The sequence below is a fragment of the Marmota monax genome, unplaced genomic scaffold, assembly GCF_021218885.2.
Source record: "Marmota monax isolate L192 unplaced genomic scaffold, Marmota_monax_Labrador192_F-V1.1 WCK01_AAM20220418_F8-fsc00043, whole genome shotgun sequence".
NCBI classification, from domain to species: domain Eukaryota; kingdom Metazoa; phylum Chordata; class Mammalia; order Rodentia; family Sciuridae; genus Marmota; species Marmota monax.
This window is the reverse complement of record NW_026691982.1, coordinates 13,055,978-13,081,557: the sequence shown is the minus strand read 5'-3', so window position 1 is coordinate 13,081,557 and position 25,580 is coordinate 13,055,978. Positions and strand designations below refer to the sequence as shown.

Genomic DNA, 25,580 nt, shown 5'->3' with positions numbered 1-25,580 from the left:
TTCACACATGTAAAACCTGAGTTCAGACAGAAGAATGTTATTTGTCTGAGGAGTGTAGGGGCTGCTTATTGTTGGCTTTTTTTTTCTTACGTCTTCTTTAATTGTAAAAGTCCTACTGATGTAAGATATGGCACATCCTCTGTGGATACAACACTGTTCTGCATTCTTACTCCTGAGGCCAGCTCTGGCCAGGACTGGAAATATAGACATGTGAACTCTGGGAGGTGGTGGTGGTGAGTTCTCCTCAGGTGGCAGCCGTAGCCTGAAAAGTTGGTCAGTTCATCCAGGAAGTACACAGACTTGGAGCATAGAGGAGACCTTTGAGGCTAAACCTCAAGATGCTGCCATGTAAGGGGCAGGGCTAGGAAAGGGGCACATGGTGCCTTGGGACAAAGGTGGCTCAAGTAAGGTGCTCAGGAGACTTGGGAGGATGGCATTTCCAGGAGTGATGGCTGCCAGTGATTGTTAAATGAGAGTGTTCACTCACTCACTGCGTGTTTGGAATTGGCGGTACTCTGTGGAAAAAAATCATTCTAGCCAGAGGTATGTGCTGACGTCAGTATGGAGAGCTTTAGAAGATAAAGGGGGCTCTTCCTGCTTGGCTGAAGCTTTAAGAAATGCTGTGCAAGGAGAACTCTGGCTGCTGTTATGTTGATAACAGCTGGAAGTTTAGGCTTTTAAAGGTGATTTCAGTTTGGAGCAGAGTTGGTTCCATATTTACAGTAGCATTTTTAAAAAATGGCTTTTCCATACTTATTTTCTCCAACAAAACAGTAGAGTTATCATTGAGAATGCAGAGAAACTACATCCCATCCTCTGCTGGTAGGAATGTGAACTGATGCAGCCACAATGGAAAACAGGATACAGCCTCCTCAAAAAACTAACACTACAAAATCACCCTGTGCTTCAAATTTTTTCTTTCTGGGTGTATAACTGAAACAATTGAAAGTAGAGTCCCCAAAAGAAATTTGCACACCCACCTTAATGGCAGCATTATTCATTTTAGTAGAGGTGAAAGAAATCCAAATGTCCATCCACAAGTAAGAAGATAAGCTGAATGGGGTGTATACATAAAAATGGAATATCATGCTACCATTAAAAAGGAAATTCTGGGGCAGGGGCTCAGCGGTAACGTACTTGCCTGGCATATATTAGGCACTGGGTTCAATTCTCAGCACCAGGTATGAATAAATAAAAGTCTATCAACAACTAAAGAATTTTTTTAAAAAAGAAAATTCTGATACATGCTACAACATAGATGAACCTTGAGGACATTTTGCTCAGTGAAACAAAGGGACATACTGTATGTGATTCCACTCATAGGAAGTATCTAAAGTAGTCAAAATCAAAGGGAAAGAAAGTTGAAAAGTGGTTGCCCAGGAGTGGGGGCAGGAAGAGAGGAAGTTGTGCTTGATGGGTATGGGGTTTCGGTTTTGCAAGATGAAAAAGTTTTAGAGAGCTGTTGCACAACAGTGTGAACACACTTAGCACTTCTGAACTGTATCATTAAAAAGGGGGGTGGGTGTTTGTTTTATCATAATAATTTCCCCCGATTTCACTGAAAAACATTGAGATTGATTGATTGATCGATACATACATACATATTGAGGATAGAACCCAGGGGCATTTTATTACTGAGCTACATCCCTTAGCTTTTTAAAATTTTTTATTTTGAGACAGGGTCTCGCTAAGTTGTTAAGTTGAGGCCTTGAACTCATCAGCCTCCTGAGTTGCTGGGATTACAGGTGTGCATCACTGTACCAGCTTGAGAACTTATAATTGTTCTACATCACACAAAATACCCCTGAATAAAGGGTTTCCATTACTAAGTTTCATCTTAGCTGAGGGTTTTGAAGTCCTTTGCAGTTGGTAAGGAAGTGACCCTGAAGAGGATTGAGACGGCAGCAGCCCAGGCCTGTAGGTCTGGGTCATTTAAAGAGGTCTGTCCCTCACCAAGAGGAGGGTGTGGGTGTTGGCACCCAGTGGGCACACATAGGGTTTTCATTTAAACTGCAGGTTGGTGTTTCTCCATCAGCAATTTGTAGTTCAGTTTAAAACAAAAACAAACAAACAAAATAACCACTTATTGCAAGTGTTTGCCACACAGAAGCTCCTTTAAGTAGAATGGAATCAGGTTACAAGAAGGCCTTGGAATACCTCGGAATACTGTCATGGAATACTTTCATAATGCAATAGATAATTACTGTGTAATTTCTTGTGAAATCATGAAACCACTATTTTAAGTTTACCTTGGAAGTATTGTATAGCTTGTCTCAGGGAGGGAGACAGGAGCCCCAAACACGAGAGTTTTTTAGCTAGGATCTGCGATGAACACTGGTGAGAGTCAGGGAGACGTGCGTTTCCATCCTGGCTCTGATCCAGCACTTGTGTAGCTCAGTTTAATAACTTAACTTCTTGGAACCTCAGTTTCTTCATGGGCAATTTGTAGTTCAGTTGGAAAATACTTATCCAATGCTTTCTGTATGTCAAGTATTATGATAGAATCTAAAAATAGATTCTGTCCTCCCCTGAAAGGAAGTTACTGTCTTTAAAGGGAAACAAAGATAAGGACAGTGAGCACAGATGCAGCATTATGATACAGCACTAATTTCCCTCTAATCTAGACACATACTGAAAAGTCCAGCTCTATAAAACACATCTGAATTATAGGATAAAAACACAAGAATCATTAGCTTAGAAGGAACTTAAAATCAGGAATGTAGTTAAGGTCATGAAGGGGAAAGGATTGAAACAGAAAACTGGATCAGGTCATTGACAGGCCCAATTGAGAACTGTAAGCTGGGGTAGGAAGCAAAGCTTAGCAGAGCACCAGAGAGTCAGTAATTATGGCTATTCTCCAGAAGGGTATCAAGTACTAAAGTTTTAGGGCAAGGGGGTTTAATATCTGCTTAGTAGTTTTTGTCTGGTTACCAACAGCAGAGGGACTACAAGGGAGGTAGTACTGCTGGTGGGTAAAAGTGAGAGGCCCAATGCACACAGCTGGATGTATTGGGACTTCAGTTTACTTGTGTGTAATTGGATACCCAGTTATAGTACCAACCACATAGCATTGCCAGGAGGATTATGTGAGCTGATACACCCCAAAAGGCTTAAATTGGTACCTGGCACATCAAGCACCACATTAAAGAATGTCTGGTGCTTCTGTACTGTTTTTTACTTTGCAAAGTGCATTTAAACATCATCATTTCATTTGAGGCTTACAACAAATCAGTAACAATTACTGTTGAGAATTTATAATCAGCCCTGAGAGATGGGTATTTATTATTCACATTCAATGGATAAAAAGACACAGAAAGTCAAAACTCACACTCAAATAAATAAATAAAAACTTTGCAGCACTGTCATTTGAAGGCAGGTCATCTGACCCCCAAACCATGCTTTTAAGTCAATGTATCATATAGCCATGCATTACTTAATGACTAGGGCACATTCTGAGAAATGCATTGTTATACAATTCTATGATTGTGAACCTCCTATAGTGTTCCTACTAAGACAGAATAATATAGCCTAGGATACACCTGAGCTTTTGCTCCTAGGCTATAAACCCATACAGTGTGTTCCTGTAGTGAATACTGTAGGCATTTGTAATCATGGACCAATTTTATATCTAAACTTAAGAAAGGTACAGGAAAAACATGGAGAATTTTTCTACCACATTTTCATCTTTGAAAAAAAATGTTTTGTAGTTGTAGATGAACAGCATGTCTTTATTTTGTTTATTTATTTTTTGTTATTATTTTTTTTGCTACCAAGGATTGAACTCAGGGGCACTTGGCCTCTGAGCCACATCCCCAGCCCTATTTTATATTTTATTTCAAGACAGGGTTTCACTGAGTTGCTTAGCGCCTTGCTTTCGCTGAAGCTGGCTTTGAACTCAGAGATCCTCCTGCCTCAGCCTCCTACACTGCTGGGATTATAGGCATGTGTAATCACGCCTGGCTCCGTTTTGTTTATTTTTATATGGTACTAAGGATCGAACCCAGTGCCTCACACGTGCTAGCCAAGCACTCTGCAATTGAGCTGCAGCCCTAGCCCCTCCATTTTAATCTTATGGTACCACTGAAATGTAATTATGTAGTTGACTAAAATGGCATGGCCATTTCCTCCCATTGTCTAGTATTTATTGGGCACATAGTCTAGTTACTAGGATTGCAAATAATGATAGATCAGATTAGTTATTACATTGGTAACTTTTATTCAAGCCAGACAATAAAATGTAGTAGATGGTAATGACTGCTACAGAGGGAAATAAACTGGGGAGGATGATATGGTTTTAAATGGGATGGTCCAGAAGTGCTTGCTGGGAGGGGAACGGGTCCAGAAGTGCTTGCTGGGAGGGGTGCTGGGTGCAGAGGCAGCAAGCCCTGGGCAGAGGGCAGTGCCTGTTTTGTTTGTAGTCAGGACACCAATCAGGGCCAGAGCAGAGTGGGAGGGGTAGGAGGCACAATGTGTGCCTAGGGAGGGCCTTGGGACTTTGGCTCTCTCTTCTGTGACTGGTTTTGAGCAAAGTAATACCATGAGACTGAAGAATGATGTAGCACCATTATTCTGGCCGCTTTGGAGAGAATCCTCTGTTGGGGCAGCCACAGGGAGACCAGAGAGGGGCAGCTAGATTGAATGAGCTCCAGCCATGTACCCAGGCCTGGGTGGTGGGAGACCATGAAAGGTGGCCAGGTTCTGGCTACCATAGCTACCATAGGAGTCAAAGGCAGACTTAGTTTGCTGGTGAGTCACATGTGGGATGTGAAGGGCAGCAGGAGGAGAATGACCTGTGAATATACAAAACATGTAAATCTGCTCAACTGCAGCTAGATGGGAAAAACTAAAGTTGTAAAAGGTCAAGTGACTTGCTCCAAGGGCATTTAGCTAGAAAGGCAGTGAAGCCAAGATATTTATTTACCCAAGTATTTTTTTTTAAAGTAAGTTATTTTATTTTGAATTAACAAGTAACAATTGTACAATCCTACATAGGATACAGTATGATGTATAGGTGCATTCATTGTGTTATTTCCAAATGAGGCAGTTAGAGTATTCATTACTTCTAGCATTTATTATTCCTTTGTTGCATCCAGGGATTTTTTATTCTATCCTTTCCCTTTTGCACACTGCCTGTCTCCCACCCCAGGCCCCTGCCCTGCCTCTCCTAGACAGCAAGGTCCAGTGACTACCTTTAATGTCTGAAATGTTATTATGCTAATGTTCTGAGTCACCCGATCTATGTGTTCTTGCACCTCCTTTCCACAGTGCTCAGTAGATACTCCTCCATGGTGTGGAAACCACTGCTAGAAATCTTTCTCATGGCCCACCTCGTTCTCCTGGGTTTATGGCAGCAGCTCAGAGGTCTCAGTGTTCCAGGTCCATGTCCAGAGGGTTCCATTCTCATATCTCCTGTAAAGTTGAACGCTTCTTCAATGGGTTCTCTTCTCATTAGACTTGTTTAAATTGTGGATTGTGCACAATCATTACTTTTACTGATTTTCACAGCAACAGTCAGATTAGATGGTAGGACCCTCCCTGGGCAGATATTGTTTGGTGGTTCTTTGAGGGAGAAAGTGCAATTATCAGGGCTCTGCTCTGGATGGGAGACCTGACACCTCTATTTTTACTGAGCTGCTGCTACTCTTCCTCTTCTTTCTCCCTCCCTCCCTCCCTCCCTCTCTTTCTTTCTCCCTTCTTTCCTTCTTTCCTTCCTTTCTTCCTTTCTTTTTTTTTTTGCTCAACTGCAGCTGAAATTTGATAAGGAAAAATGCTGTTGGTTCCAGGCCGTACCAGATCACTGTTGGCCGACATCTGAAGATTCCTGCAGCTTTGGGCCTCTTACAAACCTTGGTTTTGTATATATTGTGCTCAGCCTGGAGCACTAGAACATTTCAGACATTAAAGGTAGTCACTGGACCTTTCTGTCTGGGAAGCTGCCAGGATTGGAGGAGGCGTTTAGCTTTAGTGCTATCTCTTTTTTAGTCTAAGACATACTTGTGTGTGGAAAAAAATTATACTTGCTTCCCAAAACTTTCTTCCCCTAGCCTCCTAAAACACATACCCAGGAAAGTACACTAGTCAAGGTAACCTCCAGTTCTTTTCTTTTTTTTTAACATTTTTTTTTTTTAACACAATGCCTTTATTTTTATGTGGTGCTGAGGATCCAACCCGGGTCCCGCCCGTGCTAGGCAAGCGCTCTACCCCTGAGCCACAACCCCAGCCCAAGATAACCTCCAGTTCTGACCTTAGGGGAGAAAGCGGAAGTTACACATTTAAAAAGGAGCTTTCCCTATGCTTGGTACAGGCTTGAGTATGTTTCTCTCACCCACACATACACCCAGAATCAGACTGCAGAACCACCACCAGCCCTGCACTCCCTGGGGTGAGAAGGTCCAATAAGAAAGAGGGGGTGGGGAGAATGGAAGGTGGGTCCTGCTAGGTGGTGTCATTCCTTGCCACCTATTGGTTCAAGAGACAGACACAGAGTAGGTTCCCTGCCTTTGTCCTCCCTGCACTTCTACTTGAGTTCCACTGACCCTGCTGTCCCCCTGACAGTGCTGTCCTCTCTCCCTTGGTGAAGCAGGGAGAAGCGAGGGCCTAGCCAAAGCTCTGGAGAGCTTCCCATTTTTGTGCTCAGATCCAGGAACATACCTTTCCCTGCAGCCCCATGTCTGAGGCATTCCCTTTCAGTTTCATTCCCCAGTCCCTGGGTAAGATTAGGGATGGGAACAGGAGTGGGGGGTTGAGGTGGGGAAAAGATGCTGGGCACCATGCACCTGCCTAGAACCCCAACTTGGTCCCTACCAAGAGCTGGAACTGGGCCAATAGCATCATCAATTCATCCAGGGTTCAGTGACTTTTCTGTATTCAGTGCACCAGCCTAGGCAGTTACACTCCAGGGGCACAGGTGTGCAGACCAGTGGGTACAGCTGGCTTACCCTAGGCTCACTATAGGGCTCTGGAAAGGAGGTGACTGCAGCTATGTTGTGGGCTTTCCAGGTGGCAGGGGCACCCTGCAGTGGGAAAAGCAGTTAAAAAGCATGGGCTCATCAGCAGACGTGTCTGGGTAGGGTGCCCCTGACACTGTGTTCAAAGCTTGGGCACACAGGACAGGGGCAACCAGTGGGAAAGTAGCTGGAGCAGAGTGTGAAAGGAGTAGCTGGGGCCAGGCTGGGAAAGGCCAAGCTGGCCAAGTAACCACTCAGTCACGGTTCTGTCTACCCACCATCTGCTTTGTGAGCATGGTGCCTCTGCTTTTCCAGCTTGAATTCTTTATCATAATCTTTATTCTATCTGTATTTGGAGAGGGAAATCTAAGAATCCAGCACATGAAATACAGTCCATGTGGTTAATTTTCAGAGTGTTTATAACCCCCATTGTTGCAAACTCCTTCAGTAATTTTTCCTATTTTTAGTGTAAGAATTTGAGGCTTTGCTTAAAACTCCATTACTCTCTACAACACAGCCAAAGTGTTGAGGGAAGGAGAGGACTGAGGCAGGTAGGATGCAGGGAGGAGGTCCTGGGATGGTCCAAGGCTACATGTGGGTCTGCAAAGCTCCTGGGATGTATCCATCCAGCTGTGATGGCTGGGAATAGAAAATGCACCTTGGATTTAGCAGCAAATAAAAAGTTAAAAAAAAAAAGTTCTTCAGTATAGAAAATAGGCTTGTTCACAGAGAGTAAAGTTAGTAGAAATGTAGATTTGCAAGTCCAAAGTCAAGCAGAGCACAGCCGTGCTCTGATCTGTCTAGCCCTTCCTCCTTCCTTCTGCACTGGTTTTCTTCCTCTGGTATTCCTTTTTTAAATCCTCGTAGGAGCTTGGGGTTTTCTGAAGTCATGTTGACTTCATCCTCTTTCTCTCTCCAAGCTTGAGCTTAACCTCTCCATCATCCTTGGACTTCAGTCCCCACAGCCCTTTCCCCAGTGCTTCACCTTGTTGCCACTGGCTCCTTCTAATCTCATTTCTCCCAGCTGGTTTCTCTGGCTTCATTCTCCTCCCCCTCCTCCAATCCTTCCTTCACATTATAGCAACGTTGTTATTTAGCCCAGCCCTTGTCACCTTCAGTGCGATCACCACAATAACATTCTTGCCAAGCCCCAGCTGCTCATCAAGGATGTTAGGAGCTTGACGCATGTTCTGTCACTACATTCTTCAAAAAGAAGTGTGTGAAACTCAGAGAGATGAGTTGCTCAAGTCCAGGACCATGCCTGTAGAGGGTTAGGGCTGGAACTTAGCCCACACCTCAGCAACACTAGTATCTCCTCTCTCTATAGCATCAGCAGACCTCTACTCAAAAGCTGTCACTCCCTGGCTCAACCCTAAGAAAAGCCCCCATGCTTGCTCTAGTCCTTGAGAGCCTCCACAGTGAGCCCCTCTCACCCTGCCCCCTCACTTTTCAGTCTCATCTGTCATTCCATGCATGAGTGAATACCATGGGGGATAATTTCCAAGACCCCCAGTGGATCCCTGAAATCACGGGTAGTACCAAACTATGTTTTTTCCTTATATATGCATACCTATGAGAAAGTTTAATTTATAAATTAGGCACCGTAAGAGATCAACAATAATGACAAATAATAAAATAGAACCATTGTATATTGTAATATTATAAAACATGAATTGTTTTTCTGGAATTTTTCATTTAATATTTTTGGACTGTGATTGACCATAACCTGGGAAAATGGAACTGCAGATAATAGGAGAACTTCTATACTACTGTCTGTGTAGCATGTGCTTCAGATTCCACTCTTGCTCTCAGTCAAAAGCCATCTGAGTATCATGAATAGATAGCCACTGCTTCTGTTTTTCTGTTTTATTACCTTCTTCCTGAAACTCTACCCTAGCTTACCAGAGTACTGTCCCTGGCCTGCTGAAGTCAAGGACTATCCTTTGCTTAGTTTTGTGTCCCCCAGCACCTGCTACTCATCCCATTACAGAAAATAGTGATGGAGACATCCCTCAGCTTGTACAGAAGGTCCAAGGCTATCAATCTCAAAGAAGAAACATCTCCATTCAGTGACAGATGATTAGTTAGCATTGGTGAGCGAAAGCCTTTGTCCCAATATAGAAAATCTTGATAGCAAGGTAGTGAAATAAAAAATTCTACATTTATCCTTAAAAGGTCTGTCTCACCCAGGCAGGGTGGTACATGCCTGTAATCCCAGCAACACAGGAGGCTGAGGCAGGATGATAAGTTAGAAGCGAGACTGGGCAGCTTAGTGAGACCCTCTCTCAAAATTAAAGATAAGAAGGATTGGGGATGTAGCTGAGTGGCAGAGTGCTTGCCTAGCCTGAGTTCAGTCTCCAGTACACAAAATAAATGAATGATAAAAGACCTGTCTCTTGTAGTAAAGATACCATGTAATTCCAGTTCTGAGAGTTCCAGTCCTTTTCATATGTGGACAATAGTAAGAATGACCTGGGAATTTAATAGTACTATTGCCTTGCAGATGTAAGCAGAATACTTTTTAAAAGTGATCATAATTTTCAGTTTCTTTACTTCCTCTAGTATATCACCATATTGCTTAGAAACATTATATCTGTATTTTTCTGTTTTGAGGCATACATTTGCAACTAAATCACACATAGTTTACCTTAGCTCACAAAATAATTGTATTAGCAGTGCTCTCTGAAATGTCCCACTTCTCATTTAACAGAACCCCTGACTCCAGCTCCTCAGAATCAGTTGCTGCTTCTGGTTTAATAAATATGTCAGTAGATGTTTTCTAATGATTTCTTGAGTAAGATGAAACTGATAATTTTCCCTGAGGAGTATGTTATCAAAGGTAGTTTATTTTGTCATATGAAAAAACTTGTTATCTGTGCTTTCTTTTGTTTCATTTTATTTTGTTATTATCTGTGCCTTTGCAACCATGCCCTTCCTCTCTCTTTCTCTAGTTTCTTCAGATGGAGGTACTGAGTCCTCTGCCTTAGTCGATGACAACGGTAGCGAGGAAGACTTCAGCTATGAAGAACTCTGTCAGGCCAATCCCCGGTATCTACAGCCAGGCGGGGAACAGCTGGCCATTAATGAGGTACCAAAAATCCACACAACAGTGACATTTATTGGACTCTGGATTTGCAGGGTCCAGAACTACTTCAGAGGTTGCTATCTGATTATTTTTTGCTAAGCATTTTCTAAACCCTAGAACTCTGATTCCCATTGGGGGATAGGGGTGTAGTTTGGTGGTAGAGCACTTGGCCTAGCATATATGAAGCCTTGGGTTTAGTCCCCAGCTCTGAAAAAATTGGCTGGAGGGGTAGCTCAATGGTAGAGCATAAATGAGGCCTTAGGTTCAATATCTAGCACTGGAAAAAAAAAAAAAAGGCAAGCAAACAAAACATACCAAAAGAACAAAACCATGCGTATACAAGAACAACACTGGTTTTTTTGCATTGTCCAGAAAAATGTCTGTGATCAAGCTTTCCAAGTAACTGAAGCTTATCCTTTAAGTAATTAGAGCAGCAATCGTTAGCACTCAGGTCTTGCTTTTTAGTTTATGAAATGCACTCATGGCTCATGTAATTCTCAACTGCAATCTAAGATGTAAAAGTTAACATTAGTAATGTCCTGAAATGGATTTGGTAGCAAATGGTAGAGCTGGAATTAACCATGTGATTCTCACTCCCAATCTGATGTTCTTTCTACCACTTTGCAGCTTTAGTTCTTTTTACAGAAATTTTTCTAGAAGGCAGGCACCTCAGTCTTTGAATACTCTTAAGCAGAATGTGTGGAGTGTAACTGAGGTCTGTTAGCCTCCCAACTGAGATCTCCTGTCATTATTCTAAACATGATATAAGCCAAGTATCCCTAAACTCAAACCCCCAAATCTGAAGCTCTTTAAGCAATAACATGACATTCAAAAGCTTAAGATTTTGGATTTTGGATTAGAATTATCAACCAGTAAAGACTATGCAAATGTTCCAAAATCCAGAAAACTCAGAAATCTGAATTACTGCTGGTCACAGGCCTTTTTGTCTGTAAGAGCTAAGGGGAGGCAGAATCAACTCTTCCCAGTGAATGAGCCATATCTGTTCTTGACTTTTTCAATAACTGTTAAATATCCCAAGATCAAGCCATTGTCTTTAATTGTAGTAAACTATAAAGTTGAATATCGAATTGGGAATTAATATGAGTAACACACCTCTGGGAGAACATGTGCAGGACTTCCATTAACACATACAACTAACATTAGGATGCTAGGCTCCAACATCTGCAGAAACCAAATATTCCAGATATTCAAGGTTTTTAGTTAACTGACCTAGAGCTAAGTGAGCTGTTTATACAGTCCCCAATTTACAATGTTTCAGCCTTTTTTTATTTTACCATGATGTGAAAGCAATACTCATGTATTCAGTAGAAATATACTTTCAATTTTGAGTTCTGCTAACAATTCATTCCATCCCTCCGTTCATCCATTCTTTTTCACTTTCATTTTACAGTGGTCCGTGTATTACCTGAGCGATTTAACATATCATAAAAGGGTTTGTTAGATGATTTTGCCTAACTATAGGCTAACAGGAGTGTTCTGAGCATGTTTATGTTAGGGCAGGCTATGCTGTGATGTAAGGTAGGTTAGGGGTATTAAATGCATTTTGGATGTAGGATATTTTTAATTTACAATGAGCTTATGCGGAGGTAACCCCATTATAAATCAAGCGGCATCTGTACATGTTTTAAAAGTGGATTTGGGGGCTGGGGTTATGTGGCTTAGTGGCAGAGCATTTGCCTCGCACGTGTGAGATACTGGGCTCAATCCTCAGCACCACATAAAAATGAATAAACGCAGATATTGTGTCATGTATAACTAAAAAAAGTATATTAAAAAAAATGGGTTTGGATTTTCTTTTAAGAACAGGTTGGAGATGCCCACCTGGTACTTTCCCCCCAATATGTTTTCCTCTATTGATTTTTGTATAACCAGTGAAAGTAAGGATTGACTGGACGTCACCAGGTGTCTGAACAAGAACTAAGAGAGGTCAGGGTCACCAAGATAGAGCCCATACAGCAGCTCCCTTGCTCCTACCTGTTCTTAACATGAAGCCTGTCCTGTCTCTGTTCCAGCTGATCAGCGATGGCAGCGTGGTCTGCGCAGAAGCTCTCTGGGACCATGTGACCATGGATGACCAGGAACTGGGCTTCAAGGCCGGGGATGTCATCCAGGTCCTGGAAGCCTCGAACAAAGACTGGTGGTGGGGCCGGAACGAGGATAAGGAGGCCTGGTTCCCTGCAAGCTTTGTCAGAGTAAGTGTGTGGCCCTTTGTGCTTTTTAGAAGTATCTGTGGTGGAACTGCAGACTCCTTTCAGGCAGATCTCCCCCTTATTCAGGTCTATTCTTTGGTAATTTTTTGTTTCGGTCCCACATACCAGTCAAACCTATAAGAAATCAGGTTAGTCCAAATAAAAAATTTAATGAAGGTAAACAAATTATTTGGCAATGCTGCTGTTTCTTGGAGTGTGTTGGCAGGGCTGTGGCTCTGCTAAGGCCATAAAGATGGAAGCTAGGGCCAGGCCACTCTCATAACTGGTCACAGACAAGTGGGAAGCCATGAAGTCTTCACCTCCTCCTTCCTCTCATCACCTGTCACCTGTGTGTGCACTGCAGCTTCGAGTCAATCAGGAAGAGCTGTCTGAGAATTCTAGTAGTACACATGGTGAGGAGCAGGAGGAGGATACCAGCACAAGCCACCACAAGCACTCTGAGAACAAGCACCAGATGCGGACAAATGTCATCCAGGAGATCATGAACACTGAACGGGTGTACATCAAACACCTCAAGGACATCTGCGAGGTAAGGTGCAGGCCCCAGGGCCTTGCTATAGGTCAGAGCCCATGGTTACAGGACACGACCCCACCTCCTCCTTACAAGCACACTTTCCTATACTTCTCATTTCTCCTTACCTCTGCTCCTGCCCATCTAGCCCCTGCCCAGATCCATTAAACACCTGCTATCTACATTGCTGAGTTTAATGGGCTGTGGCTATTTTACCTGCTCTTGCAGCCAGTCCTTATTTATTCGCATACATATATAAATGAATCTATGTATACACAGAGATGGGGTCTCGCTGTGTTGCCCAGGCTTGCCTCCAACTCCTGGGCTCAAGGGAGTCTCTTTCTCGCCTTCTGAGTAGCCAGTCCTCTTTAAAGGGCACTTTGCAACTTTTTCCCTCAGGACTTAACTCCTGGGAGTATTTAAAGTGATTGACTTCTGCAGAACCCACTTTCTCCAAGCCCCCAGTGTCTAATCACTGACTTGTAGATGAAATTCAGAGTCGTTAGATATAGGTGAAAAAAATTTTAAGCTTTATCCTAGGCTATATTTTATGGTGTCATGATATTTTCCTCAGCAATAATTTATTTTATGTTCTTGTCCTAATTTCAGAGAACTGAACTTTAGCAGATGTGAGTCTGCAAGGCTCCCTCCCCTATTGCTATGTGTCTTGTAGACCTTGTCTGAGTATTCTGCTGAGCTCTGGCCTGCCAGGTCTGATCATTCCGGCTGTCCTAGCTGTGAATGCTGAGATCTGCACTACCAATTCAACTGTGACCATTCAGCACTAGAGACAAGCTAAGGCAAAGTACTGTCCATTCTGTACTTAGACAATTTGCCACATGGACCTACTGATGTTTTGCTTACTTGTGCCAACCTTCTTATTCTATGTCAATGTGTGGTAAATGAAGTGTCTTTAAAGTGACATATAAAGACCACCAAATGACTCAGCTATCCCACTCCTTGGTATTTTTCAAAAAGATCTAAAACTGACATATTACAGCAATGCAGCCACCTAATGTTTATAGCAACACAATTCACAATAGCTAAATTATGGAATCAACCCATAGCCTTATCAGTAAATGAACTGATTAAGAAATTGTGTTCAGGCATGGTGGCTCATGCCTGTAATGCCAGCGTCTGGGGAGGCTGAGACCGGAGGATCTTGAGTTCAAAGCCAGCCTCAGCAAAAGTGAGGTGCTAAGCAACTCAATGAGACCCTGTCTCTGAATAAAATACAAATAGGCTGGGGATGTGGCTCAGTGGTTGAGTGCCCCTGAGTTCAATTTCTGGTACCAAAAAAAAAGAAAAAAGAAAAAAGAAATTGTGGTGTATGTATACAATGGAATTCTACTCAGCCAATAGAATACAAAAATGGCATTTGCCAATAAATGGATGGAAATGGAGAATATCTTGCTAAGTGAAATTAGTCAAATTCAGAAACTCAAAGGTCAAATGTTTTCCTTCATATGCAGTAATTAGAGTAAAATAAAGGAAAGGGGCAGAGAAGGATAAGATTACATAAGGAACCAATCAAATATAAATAGATAAATGAAAGAAAGTCTGAAGGAGAAGAAGGGAGGGAAGGAGAAGAGTAAAAGGGGAGATCATGAACTGAAATCAAATCCCATGCACGTATGAACTTGTTGGGATGCACCCAACTACTATGTGTAACTGTAAAGCTCTGATTAAAAAAAAAGTCACAAAAAATAAAATGGCATTTTAGGAAAATCAGAATAACTGCTAATCATTGTCAAATATTTATCATGCTCCATTTCTTTGCCTGGATTAACTCAGTTACTAACCATTTTTATTGGACAATCTTGTTATCCCCCTAATGCAGATAAGGAAACTGAGGCAAGAAAGTAAAGTGGTAGAGTTGGGATTTAAACCTAGGCAGTCTGTCCCAGAGCCTGCACTGTGAACTATTGCATTGTGTTATTATCCTGTTAAAATTCATACCAAAAGTAAGTGGTATGTATTTTATTTAAAGGTCAGTTTTGGGACTGTGGTTGTGGTTCAGAGGTAGAGTAAGAAAATTAATTAGCACTCTTAGTTAGGAAAGTCCTCTGATTAAAGTTGTACACATTTTTGCTGTATAGTGAAAGTGGAATCCTTGTGTTAGATGTCCTTGGCGTCTTGCCATGATTGACAATGAGCAGAGCTGCATTAGCTATTCAGTAAGCAGTCACATTCCATGTTTGACAAGGGTTCTCAGCTGTGCAATAGAATTAGGGATGGGAGAATGATTGTCTTTAAGAATTTAGATTAGTGTGACAGTACTAATTTTTAAGTTCTGGTATTTGAAACTAGTTTCTGGAAGCTTTAAATCCAATCACACGAAACTTTCCACTTTTCTTTTTGTGTTTTTTTATTTTTCCCCTAAATATTTATGCTGGGGTGGGGATATACTCAGTTGTTGAGCACTTTCCCAGCCTGTATTATGCCTGGGGTTTGATCCTTAGCATTGCATTTCTTTGACCTTTCAAATAAAAAAGGTTGCTTTTGTATTTTACAGGGCTATATTCGACAGTGCCGCAAGCACACGGGAATGTTCACTGTTGCACAGCTAGCCACTATTTTTGGAAACATTGAAGACATTTACAAGTTCCAAAGAAAGTTCCTGAAAGACCTTGAGAAACAGTATAACAAAGAGGAACCTCACTTAAGTGAAATAGGATCCTGCTTCCTTCAGCATGTATGTTACTGATGCTTCTTTACTAATAACATCTGGTTAAGTAATAATTTTGAAATGAGACTCCACTAAAAATAGGAGTCTTTTTTCTTTATTTTGGTTTGCTGCTGTAATTGTTTGCTTGATTAATTTTCCATAGAATAGAGATGTCACTTGTAAAATTAGGTTGGGTGGTTTCTCAATACCCCAAGGCAATTTTTTCAATATCTTTTTGTTCAGTTTGGGATTATATGTGGAGTAATAGTATCCATTAAGTGTCTGTTATGTTTCAAGCACTGTTTTCCGAGGTTTCTCATTAGCTCCTCTACATTCATTAGGTTGATATGATTGTCTTCCCCATTTTACAGATGAGGAAACCAAGGCCCAGAGAGTAAGTGACCCAAGGTCACACATTACTAAGTAATTGGCATGTGACATTGTGATTGTTTCAAAACATTCCACTAACAGTGACATGAGTTTATCATTATTTACCAGTGATTGACTATTACTATTTTATATACTAAGATTTCAGGAAAAAGACAATTTTATTTCCAGCCAAAATAGTCAGGGAATAATCATAGTAATAATGTTAGTGACAGCAACACCATTTTTCAGTTCTTGGGTTCTGGGCCTGAGAGCTTTTGAGCTGTTCCCTCAGGGTGGGTAGACCTTAAATCGCTGATCATCATGTTTTGGTGTGAAGATGGGCCCTATAGGTACCTGGAGCATATCTAGGGCATTATAATAGACCTGTGAGGTCAGAGTAGCAGGTCCTTGTAGAGGAGAAATAAGAGAGGCTTCAGAGGTGAGGGAATTAACAGGAGAGCAGGCTGGTGAGTCTCCTGAGGGCTAGAGAGAATTGCTGCTGCCACCAGGGAGGGTACTGGTGAGGGACTGGGAGATGGGAAAAGAGATTTATCAGAAGGGGTATTTTTGAGGAAAGTGTGACAAGTGGTTATAGGTGACAAAGAAAAAACAATAGTCAGAACTGCCTTACAGGGTTTTGAGTCTCAAAAATTAACAAGAAGCTTAGGAAAATCTGTTTTCTAGGGAAATAGGGGATTAGTTTGACATTCTGTGTTTGAGCACACTCAAGTCTCCACCATCCAGCAGGGCAGGGCCAGGCATGGGAAGGAAGGAAAGGCAGCTCTGGTGGGGGCTGAACACGTGTGAGTATACTGCCCAGTGGCTGAGGGTCAGGGAAAGGCAACATTCAGGGACGTGGAGCAATGCCCAGGGACAGGGCCTTGAATGCAGATACCCTATTGACCCAAAAGGGTGGAGGAAGGGAGGGAGCCCACAATACAGAGAGGGAGAAAGGGAAGAATGCAGCTCTGAAATCCAGAAAGGTAGATGGTCTTGATGGTCTTTCTTGAGATAGGAGAGTGACATGTGTGATAATCAGGCCTGGGAGAAGTAGGCAGAATTGTGGGGAGGAGGTGAAGGAGGCATGGAGTCAAAGAGTTTATCAGTGAGCCAGGCACCAGGAAGCATACCTATAATCCTCGCAACTCCAGAGGCTGAAATAGGAGGTCTCAAGATCAAGACTAGCTTGAACAATTTGGCGAGAACCTGTCTCAAAATTTAAAAAGACTTGGGGGAGTTATAGGTATAGCTCAGTAGTAAAGCATTCATGGGTTCAATCCCCAGTACCCCTCAAAAATAAAAAGATCTTATCAGAGAAGTAAAGACAAGCTGGCTAGAGAGAATCGGGTTTCTGGTAACACTTTTTTCTCTGCCACTTCATCTACAAATCCAAGCTGGGTGAAGAGGGAATGGCAGAGGTCCTGCTCCTCCATCTTTCCATGTCAGAAGCCAGAGCCTTTGCCAGTGCCCATTGCTGTTGCCCAGGTGTGGAAGCCACTACACAATGGCGTGGGTCACCTTGTGTCTAATGACCTGTCCTTGCTGCAGTGATCCTTCCTCCTTTTCAGGAGTGTCCCCTTAGATGACCCAGAGTCACCCATAACCTGATAAGGCTGCTTTCCCCCTCCAGCAAGAGGGCTTTGCCATCTATTCCGAGTATTGCAACAACCATCCAGGAGCCTGCGTGGAGCTCTCCAACCTCATGAAGCAGGGCAAGTACAGGCACTTCTTCGAAGCTTGCCGCCTGCTCCAGCAGATGATTGACATCGCCTTGGATGGGTTCCTCCTCACGCCAGTGCAGAAGATCTGCAAATACCCTCTGCAGCTGGCAGAGCTGCTCAAGTACACCACGCAGGAGCACAGGTGAGGGAGCTGCCATGGGACCTTCAGGGCAGATGGGCAGAGATGGCATTGCCCTGAACCTGTGCCTACCCAGTGTTTCTTCAGTGGCTGGGACAGATGGATATAAATGACAATCTTTAGAGCTGTTGGTTTTTAGGGTAAGGGTTAGTTATGTTTATGTCTGTCAACTATTGAAAATTCTAAAGAAAAAAAAAAAAAAAAGAAGAAAACGACTTATAGGATATTTGAAGAGGCTCCAGAATAGGCATTTTTAGAGATATAAAAACATAAGGGTAATTCTTAAACTATGTCATGAGTGTGTGCAGGTTTTTACTACATTGTTATTTCTTACCATTTAGAAATACTGGATGAATATTTTTTCATAGTAGTTAATGAATCCATTGGTTAAGTAGACAGGTGTGACTATAGTGGTCGCCCTGTATCTGAGAGGGAGACATTCCAGAAACCTCTATGGATACCTAAAACCACAGATACTACTGAACCCTACATAGATGCATAGACTATGTTCTTTCCTGTATCTACATATCTGAAAAAGTTTCATATATAAATGAGGCACAGTAGGAGATTAACAACAACAATAACAAAACAGTTATAACAAAAATACTATAATAAAAGTTCCCTAAAGCTTACGAATTATTTCTGGATTTTTCCATTTAATGTTTTCAGAGTAAGGTTGACCATGGGGAACTGAAACCACTGAAAACAACTAGATAAGGAAGGACTGATTAACCTGGATAAGGAGGATCACTGTACCAACCTGCAGAGTATAGAGTGTGAATCATTCTTTTGCCTTCTCTGCCTCTGAACTCTTGTGGAGAGACCAGGCTTAAAAAGGGACGCTTTTATAATAAATAGATTGGAAGGTGAAGAGTAAGAGATGGCCACTGAACACTAGGCCTAGGTACCAGACCTAGTTTAAAGAATTAGAACCAAAGTGTGTGTGTGTGTGTGTGTGTGTGTGTGTGTGTAAGCGCACGTATCTTTCTGTCTCCTGTGGAAAAGTCAGAAAAGTTCGGTAGGAAACACAAACGTGGATGTCAAGAGAGAGCCACTAATTTGTGGAAGTGTTTTTTAAAAGAATGAACAGGCATCATGATAAGGAACTAGAGAAAATAGATAATTCAGAAGCAAAGCCTCCTTGAAAAACATTTACAGGCAGCTTACTGCATTCCAAGGTAGAGAAGTTGTAGTCCAAGTTCACACTACTCTTCAACAGTGTCTTTTCTTTTTCTTTTCCTCTTTTGTACTAGGGATTGAACCCAGGGCACTTTACCACTGAGCTATGTCCCAGATGTTTTATTTTTTATTATGAGACAGTATCTTGCTTAAGTTGCTTAGAGCCTCAAAATAATTTATAAATATATATGTGAACTGTTCTGTACACACACACACACACACACACACATATATATATATATATATATGAAACAGAATAACAAAATATATGAAATAAAATGGCAAAAAGCCCATTTCTTTGTCTTAAGTAAAACAGAGCAAAAATTCTAAAGAAAAAGAGAAGCCTTATATTCTACTTTTTTTTTTCTAGGATTGTACCAAAAAATTTACTTTGCACCCTTTTTCTAAAAACCTCTCTGGGGCATTCACTCCTGTTATTTTGACAGCCCCCATGTATCACTTTTGTTCCTCTTTTCTGCTCTGCTTCTGTGGGAATAGTCCTGTGTAAAGACAGTGAGATCTGCTTTATGGCAAATGTTGGTATTTCCAAAAAAAAAATCTAAAACTGACATATCATAGCAATACAGTCACATAATGTTTATAGCAGCACAATTCACAATAGCTAAATTATGGAATCGACCCACAGACTTATCAGTAAATGAATGGAGTTTAGCTGTGTTCAGTAGATAGACAGCAGCATCTGCTTTCAAGGCTTTTCTCCCTGGCTGTGCAGGAGGATTCTAATTCAGTCCATTTGAGTTAACCCTGTGGCTGTGTCTGTCCTGCTAGTCACCATAAGAGACTGAAAAGTTCAGCCGTCAGCTGGATGGTTGGTTTACATATCCCCAGATCATCAACGCTAAGCTAAACCTGACTGTGACACTTTCAGACACCGCTGTGTTGCATCCTGTGTAGATTAGAACTGCGGTTTCAGTGTTTTCAGTACTTATGGTTTTAGAGGCATGGAGAAGAGGGCTAGAATAGGGGGTTATTTTAGTTTGACTGCAGCATCCAGAAAACACTTTTTAGTGTTTTCTAAGTGAAGACCTACTGGTGAGGCAAAGGTTCTGTGAGCACAGACACAATTCCTCACTTAAGACTGTGGCTTGTATCCTCTCATGGCCCTTCCTGAACAGGGGAAAGAGAAGACTTGGTGCAACAGTACTCTTGAAATGGTTAGAGTGATTTTTAAAGTACTTTGTATAGCAGAACTGGCTATGTCAAAATCAAAGCAATAATGAAGATCATTCTTTCTGTATTATCAAAAATAACCCCTAGTCACCATGACCAAAACTTAGTTTTCTTGTGGCATTTACTTTCATTCATTGTGATTTCTGGGAAGTGAATGAAAACATTCTTATTCCAAAGAATTCTGAATTGCATTCTGTCAGCTTCCTTAACCTATGCAAACTGTAGTCTATTCATGGGGAAACAAGGAGAAGGGAACAATGGCTATTATTTAAATGCCACTTTGTCTAGACTATTAGTGTACAAATCAGGGATCCAGAGCATTATTTTGTCAGTCCTCATTTGTGAGTTGTGTGTTATGTGATTGAAATTAACTTCCCATTTTGCAGTGATTACAACAATATAAAGGCAGCCTATGAGGCCATGAAGAATGTGGCCTGTTTGATCAATGAGCGTAAACGCAAGCTGGAGAGCGTTGACAAGATTGCTCGCTGGCAGGTGTCCATTGTGGGCTGGGAGGTAAGTGGACTGTCACACACACACACACACACACACACAATGCCCCTCCACCCTTTCCTGCACCTTTGACCTGGTGATGATATACTTGAACATCCTGCGATTGACACTTTGTTTTTGGCTTTAATGATATACATTACTATTAATGGTCCATGTATTTTGAGGCATGTTGATTCCTAAGTTGAGAAGGAAATTATTACCTACCCCATATGCCACTATGGGCATTATATAATACAGTACAAATGTACTATCTGTTTTAGCCAATAATAATCGTCTAAAAAATATGCCTGCTGTTTTTATTTATACATACCTATGTTAAATACATGTATACTTGCAAATAGAGACAGTAGTTAGAGCCTGTATTTTATTTACCTCATATCTGACACTGTTCTAAGCCAGTTACATCTATGAACTCATTTAATCCTCTTAGCAGTCCTATAAAGTAGATAATGTTATTACACCCAATTAGCAGAGGAGGAAATGGAGCACAGAAGGGTTAAATGTCTTGCCTGCGGACACAAACAGTAGAATTCAAACCAAGCAGTCAACCTGGCTGCAGAGTCTTTGCTGATAACCACTGTGCCATATTGCTGCTCCTACGAATAAGCCATCCACACTCAGATTGTTTTTAGACCAAGAAGAATTCTTCCTACATCCATTCATTGGTCAAAAGAACTTATTCTCCCAGAGGATTGAGAGTTTGGAGTGAGGAGTTAGAAGTTTAATGGAAGTAGACTGTAACGGTGAAAGTGGGAGAGAAATACTTACATTTCAAAATCTTTTTTAGATTTTTTGAAGCTTGGACAGGCCTCAGACTCCCTTATTTTGTATGTGAAGAATCTAGGGCACAGAGTTGCTTCAGGCAAGTAAATAGAAGAACTATTTTGGAGTTAAGCTCTTTTGCCTCCAAAAAATATTATGTATGACTGGGATTAAAGGAGAGTAGAATCCTATAAAACAAAGGCCAGTGTCATACCAAATATTATAAAGTAACATTGGATTAGATCCAACCTAAATATTGTGGAAGTTTTTTTCTTTTTCATTTTGGACTGACATTTAGGGAATAATTTAGTGTCAGAAGTTTACTAATTTCTCAGTAGCAATTTGCTGCCTGACCTTTGTTTCCAAGACCCTAGACAAGTCAGGGAGCTGTGATGTTTCTGACTCAAAAGCCTACAGGAGTCTGTGGCACCACACTGTGTCCCTGTATTGGAAAAACCTCCTTGATGCTTCCTTATTCTTGAAGGATCAGTCTTATTCAGCTATCACCTGAGATCTGAAGCTATCACTTCTGGGGTCCTGCCTGCCTATCTGTGCAGACAGGCAGTGGGTGGTCTCTGTATTCACGTCTCTGGAAAATCCAAGAGAGATTATAGGTCTGTGTCTCAAACACTCAAAGGAATCAGAATTAGAAGATCTGAAAGTGTGTTTTCATCCTTCCAGGGATTGGATATTCTAGACCGAAGCTCAGAATTGATTCATTCAGGGGAATTGACCAAAATCACTAAGCAGGGCAAGAGCCAGCAGCGGACCTTCTTCCTGTTTGACCATCAGTTGGTGTCCTGCAAGAAGGACCTGCTACGCAGGGACATGCTGTACTACAAGGGTCGCATGGACATGGACGAGATGGAGCTTGTGGATGTGGAGGATGGGCGGGACAAGGACTGGAACCTCAACGTGAGAAACGCCTTCAAGCTGGTCAGTAGGACCACAGACGAGGTTCACCTGTTCTGTGCCAAAAAACAGGAAGACAAGGCAAAGTGGCTGCAGGCCTGTGCGGATGAGAGGCGTCGGGTGCAGGAGGACCAGGAGTTGGGTAAGCAGCCCTGGGCACCCAGGGCTTATCAGCCTCTGCTTTCCAGCCTCATTTTCTGCCTCTCATGCTTGCTGTGTTCCCAGCCCACTCCCTCAGAGCTAAATCCCACCATTGGGGAAAAAAGAAAGGATTTGCAAATTCTAAATACTTCTGAACTTGCTCCCAAGACCTAAGATGACAGAGGTGGTTCCTACAGACAGTATCTATTAGATATTTATGTTTTTGGTAGTAGGGGTTGAATTCAGGTGTACTTATCACTAAGCTACATCCCCAGCCCTTTTTATCTTGAGACAGGCCTCAGTAAGTTACCTAGGCTGACCTTGAACTTGCAGTCCTGCTTCAATCTCCTGAGTAGCTGGGATTATAGATGTATGTCACTATCTCTGGCTACTCAGAGCAATTTGAGAAGTGAAAGCAGAGCCCAGATGATGTCCAGTCAAAAGAAGTACCTGCCTCCAGGGGGAAGGCTTTCTGCTTCCTGCTCCCTGCTAGAGAAGACAGGGCCAGCACCAACTGCTGCTCAGTCTTCCACCTCTCTCTGAATCTCCTCAGCTTTTCTAGTGTTGCTTATTTTCATCCAGTTCACCTAGTACACAGACACTAGACACCCTTGTTCCTTTGCTGCAGAACTTGAGCATAAAGGACACTCAGGGCACACGTGCACATAGCTGGAGTAGAGTCCAGTACCCAGTCCTCCAACAGCACTTTTGTTCAGGTAGAATCATGGCCTTACAGAACTCCCTCTGCACACAGGGAGCAAACCCTGGGCCCCTTGGCTGCACTGTCTCCTCCTAGGGCCTTGTGCAGTAGAGTGGTGAGGGCAACCACATGTGAACACTTGCCCAAGAATGTCTGGCTTTACACAGAGTCTCTGTGGTTATTCATAGCAACCCATTTTATTCTTGGTGATGTCTGGCTTTGGAGGTAATTAAGAAGCCACCCTAGGACAGTCTTTCTACCCTTGATTTTGCTTCAGATTGTGGTGCAGGTGTTGCTCTGAAACATCATGTTGAATATAGATCATATTTGTTTCTTAATACAGGAATGGAAATTTCAGAAAATCAAAAGAAACTAGCCATGTTAAATGCTCAGAAGGCAGGACAAGGAAAGTCAAAAGGTAAGGCTTGAAGAAAGGTTGATCTCCTGAATGTGCATTAGTATCAGAATGAGAGAAGAGGGGGCAGTTATTAACTTCTGTCAAAGGGACAGACCCAAGTAATGGTCAATTGTAGATGGTCTGTATTTGGTTTATGTTGTTTAGGTTTTGATTTTTTGTTTTGCTTTGTTGTTGTTTAAAAATCTGGGGGTACTTTACCAGTGAGCAGTTCTCTGCACCCCCTCCCCTTTGATACTAGGGATTGAACTCAGGGGCACTCTACCACTGAGCCACATCCCCAGCCTTATTTTGTATTTTATTTAGAGACAGGGTCTCATTGAGTTGCTTAGTGCCTCACTTTTGCTGAAGTTGGCTTTGAACTCATGATCCTCCTGCCTCAGCCTCCTGAGCTACTGGTATTATAGGTGTATGCCACTGCGCCCAGCATTTTAAAAATTTCTATTTGTTCTTTTTAATTACATATGACAGTAGAAACTATTTTGATAAATTTATACAAACATGGAATATAATCTTATTCTAATTAGGATCCCAGTTTTATAGATATACATGATGTTGAGATTCACTGTGGTACTATTCATATATGAACATAGGAAAGTTGTGTCCAGTTCATTCTGCTATCTTTCCTATTCTTATCCCCTCTCCCTTCCCTTCATTCCTTTGTCTAATCCAATGAACTTCTAGCCCCGCAACCCCCCATTTTGTGGGATTGTGTATTTCACTTAATATGATAGTCTCTAGTCCCATTCATATACCGGCAAATGTCATATTGTCATATTCTTTATGACTGAGTAATATGGCATATATATATATATATATATATATACCAAATTTTCTTTATCCATTCATTTGTTGATGGGCATCTAGGTTGGTTCTATAGCTTAGCGATTGTGAATTGAGCTGCTTTAAACATTGATATTGTTGCATCACTGCAGTATGCTGATTTTAAGTTCTTTGGATATATACCAAGGAGTGGTATAACTGGGTCAAATGGTGGTTCCATTCCAAGTTTTTTGAGGAATCTCCATACTGCTTTTCAGAATGGTTACACCAATCTGCAGTCCCACCAGCAATGTCTGAGTGTACTCTTTTCTCCACATCCTTACCAACATTTATTATTACTTGTATTCTTGATAATTGCCATTCTGATTGGAGAGAGGTGAAATCCCAGTGTAGTTTAATTTGTATTTCTCTAATTGCTAAAGATGTTGTATCCCAAGCCCTTTTAATGTTTTATTTGAGACAGGGTCTCATTAAGTTGCTCAGGGCCTCACTAAGTTACTAAGGCTGGCCTTGAACCTGTGATCTTCCTACCTCATACTCTCAGTGGCTGGGATTACAGGTGTGTACCACCATGCTTGATTTTGAATGTGGGTGCAGCGAATGTCTCTGAGCTGGTACCTGAGGGCTGCAGACCACATAATTCCTTGTACCCTTCAGAGAAAGATGCTGTTACCCACCAGGTCACAAGAGACTCTTTCCTCTCGGGGCATGAGGAAGAAATCTGTACATTCAGAGCATCAGTGAGTTAAACAAAAGAGTGAGTGGAGTTTATTCAGTGTGAGCCCCTTCATGTAATGCACATTAGAATTGCCTGGCAGGGACATGAGGACATCCACACCAGACCACACACCTGGGTCCTGATGCACACACACAGATTATTCCATAATGCAGATGATACAGGTGATCGAACCCAATATTTTCCACTAATTTTTTAAATTTATTTTTTTTTAAGTACTGAGGATTTAACCAGGGGTACTTTGCAACTGGGCCATATCCCTAGCCCTTTTTTATTTTTATTTTTTGGTACTGGTCATTGAACTCAAGAGCACTCCACTACTAAGCCACATCCCCAGTCCTGTTTTGTATTTTATTTAGAGATAGGATCTCGCTGAGTTGCTTAGTGCCTCACCATTGCTGAGGTTGGCTTTAAACTCGGGATCCTCCTCAGATCCTCAACCTCAGCTTCCCCAGCCACTGGGATTACAGGCATGTGCCATTGCGCCCAGCCCTTTTTTTTTTTTTTTTTTTTTTTGAGGCAGGGTTTCACTAAATTGTTAGGTCCTTGCTAAGTTGCTGATGGCCTCAAATTTGCA

General features: G+C 41.9%; 1 protein-coding gene across 7 annotated transcripts in view; it reads left to right on the top strand.

Moving 5' to 3' along the window:
* Spata13 (spermatogenesis associated 13) overlaps nt 1–25,580 on the top strand; it is a 351,797-nt gene that overhangs the window by 320,829 nt on the left and 5,388 nt on the right. For all 7 annotated transcript variants that reach the window (XM_058580755.1, XM_046447959.2, XM_046447967.2 and 4 more), the window contains 8 exons: nt 9,899–10,035; nt 12,066–12,245; nt 12,607–12,792; nt 15,290–15,469; nt 17,442–17,674; nt 20,428–20,557; nt 21,998–22,370; nt 23,413–23,487. In XM_058580755.1, the coding sequence (XP_058436738.1) occupies nt 9,899–10,035; nt 12,066–12,245; nt 12,607–12,792; nt 15,290–15,469; nt 17,442–17,674; nt 20,428–20,557; nt 21,998–22,370; nt 23,413–23,487 (1,494 nt within the window). The remainder of the gene's footprint in view (nt 1–9,898; nt 10,036–12,065; nt 12,246–12,606; nt 12,793–15,289; nt 15,470–17,441; nt 17,675–20,427; nt 20,558–21,997; nt 22,371–23,412; nt 23,488–25,580) is intronic.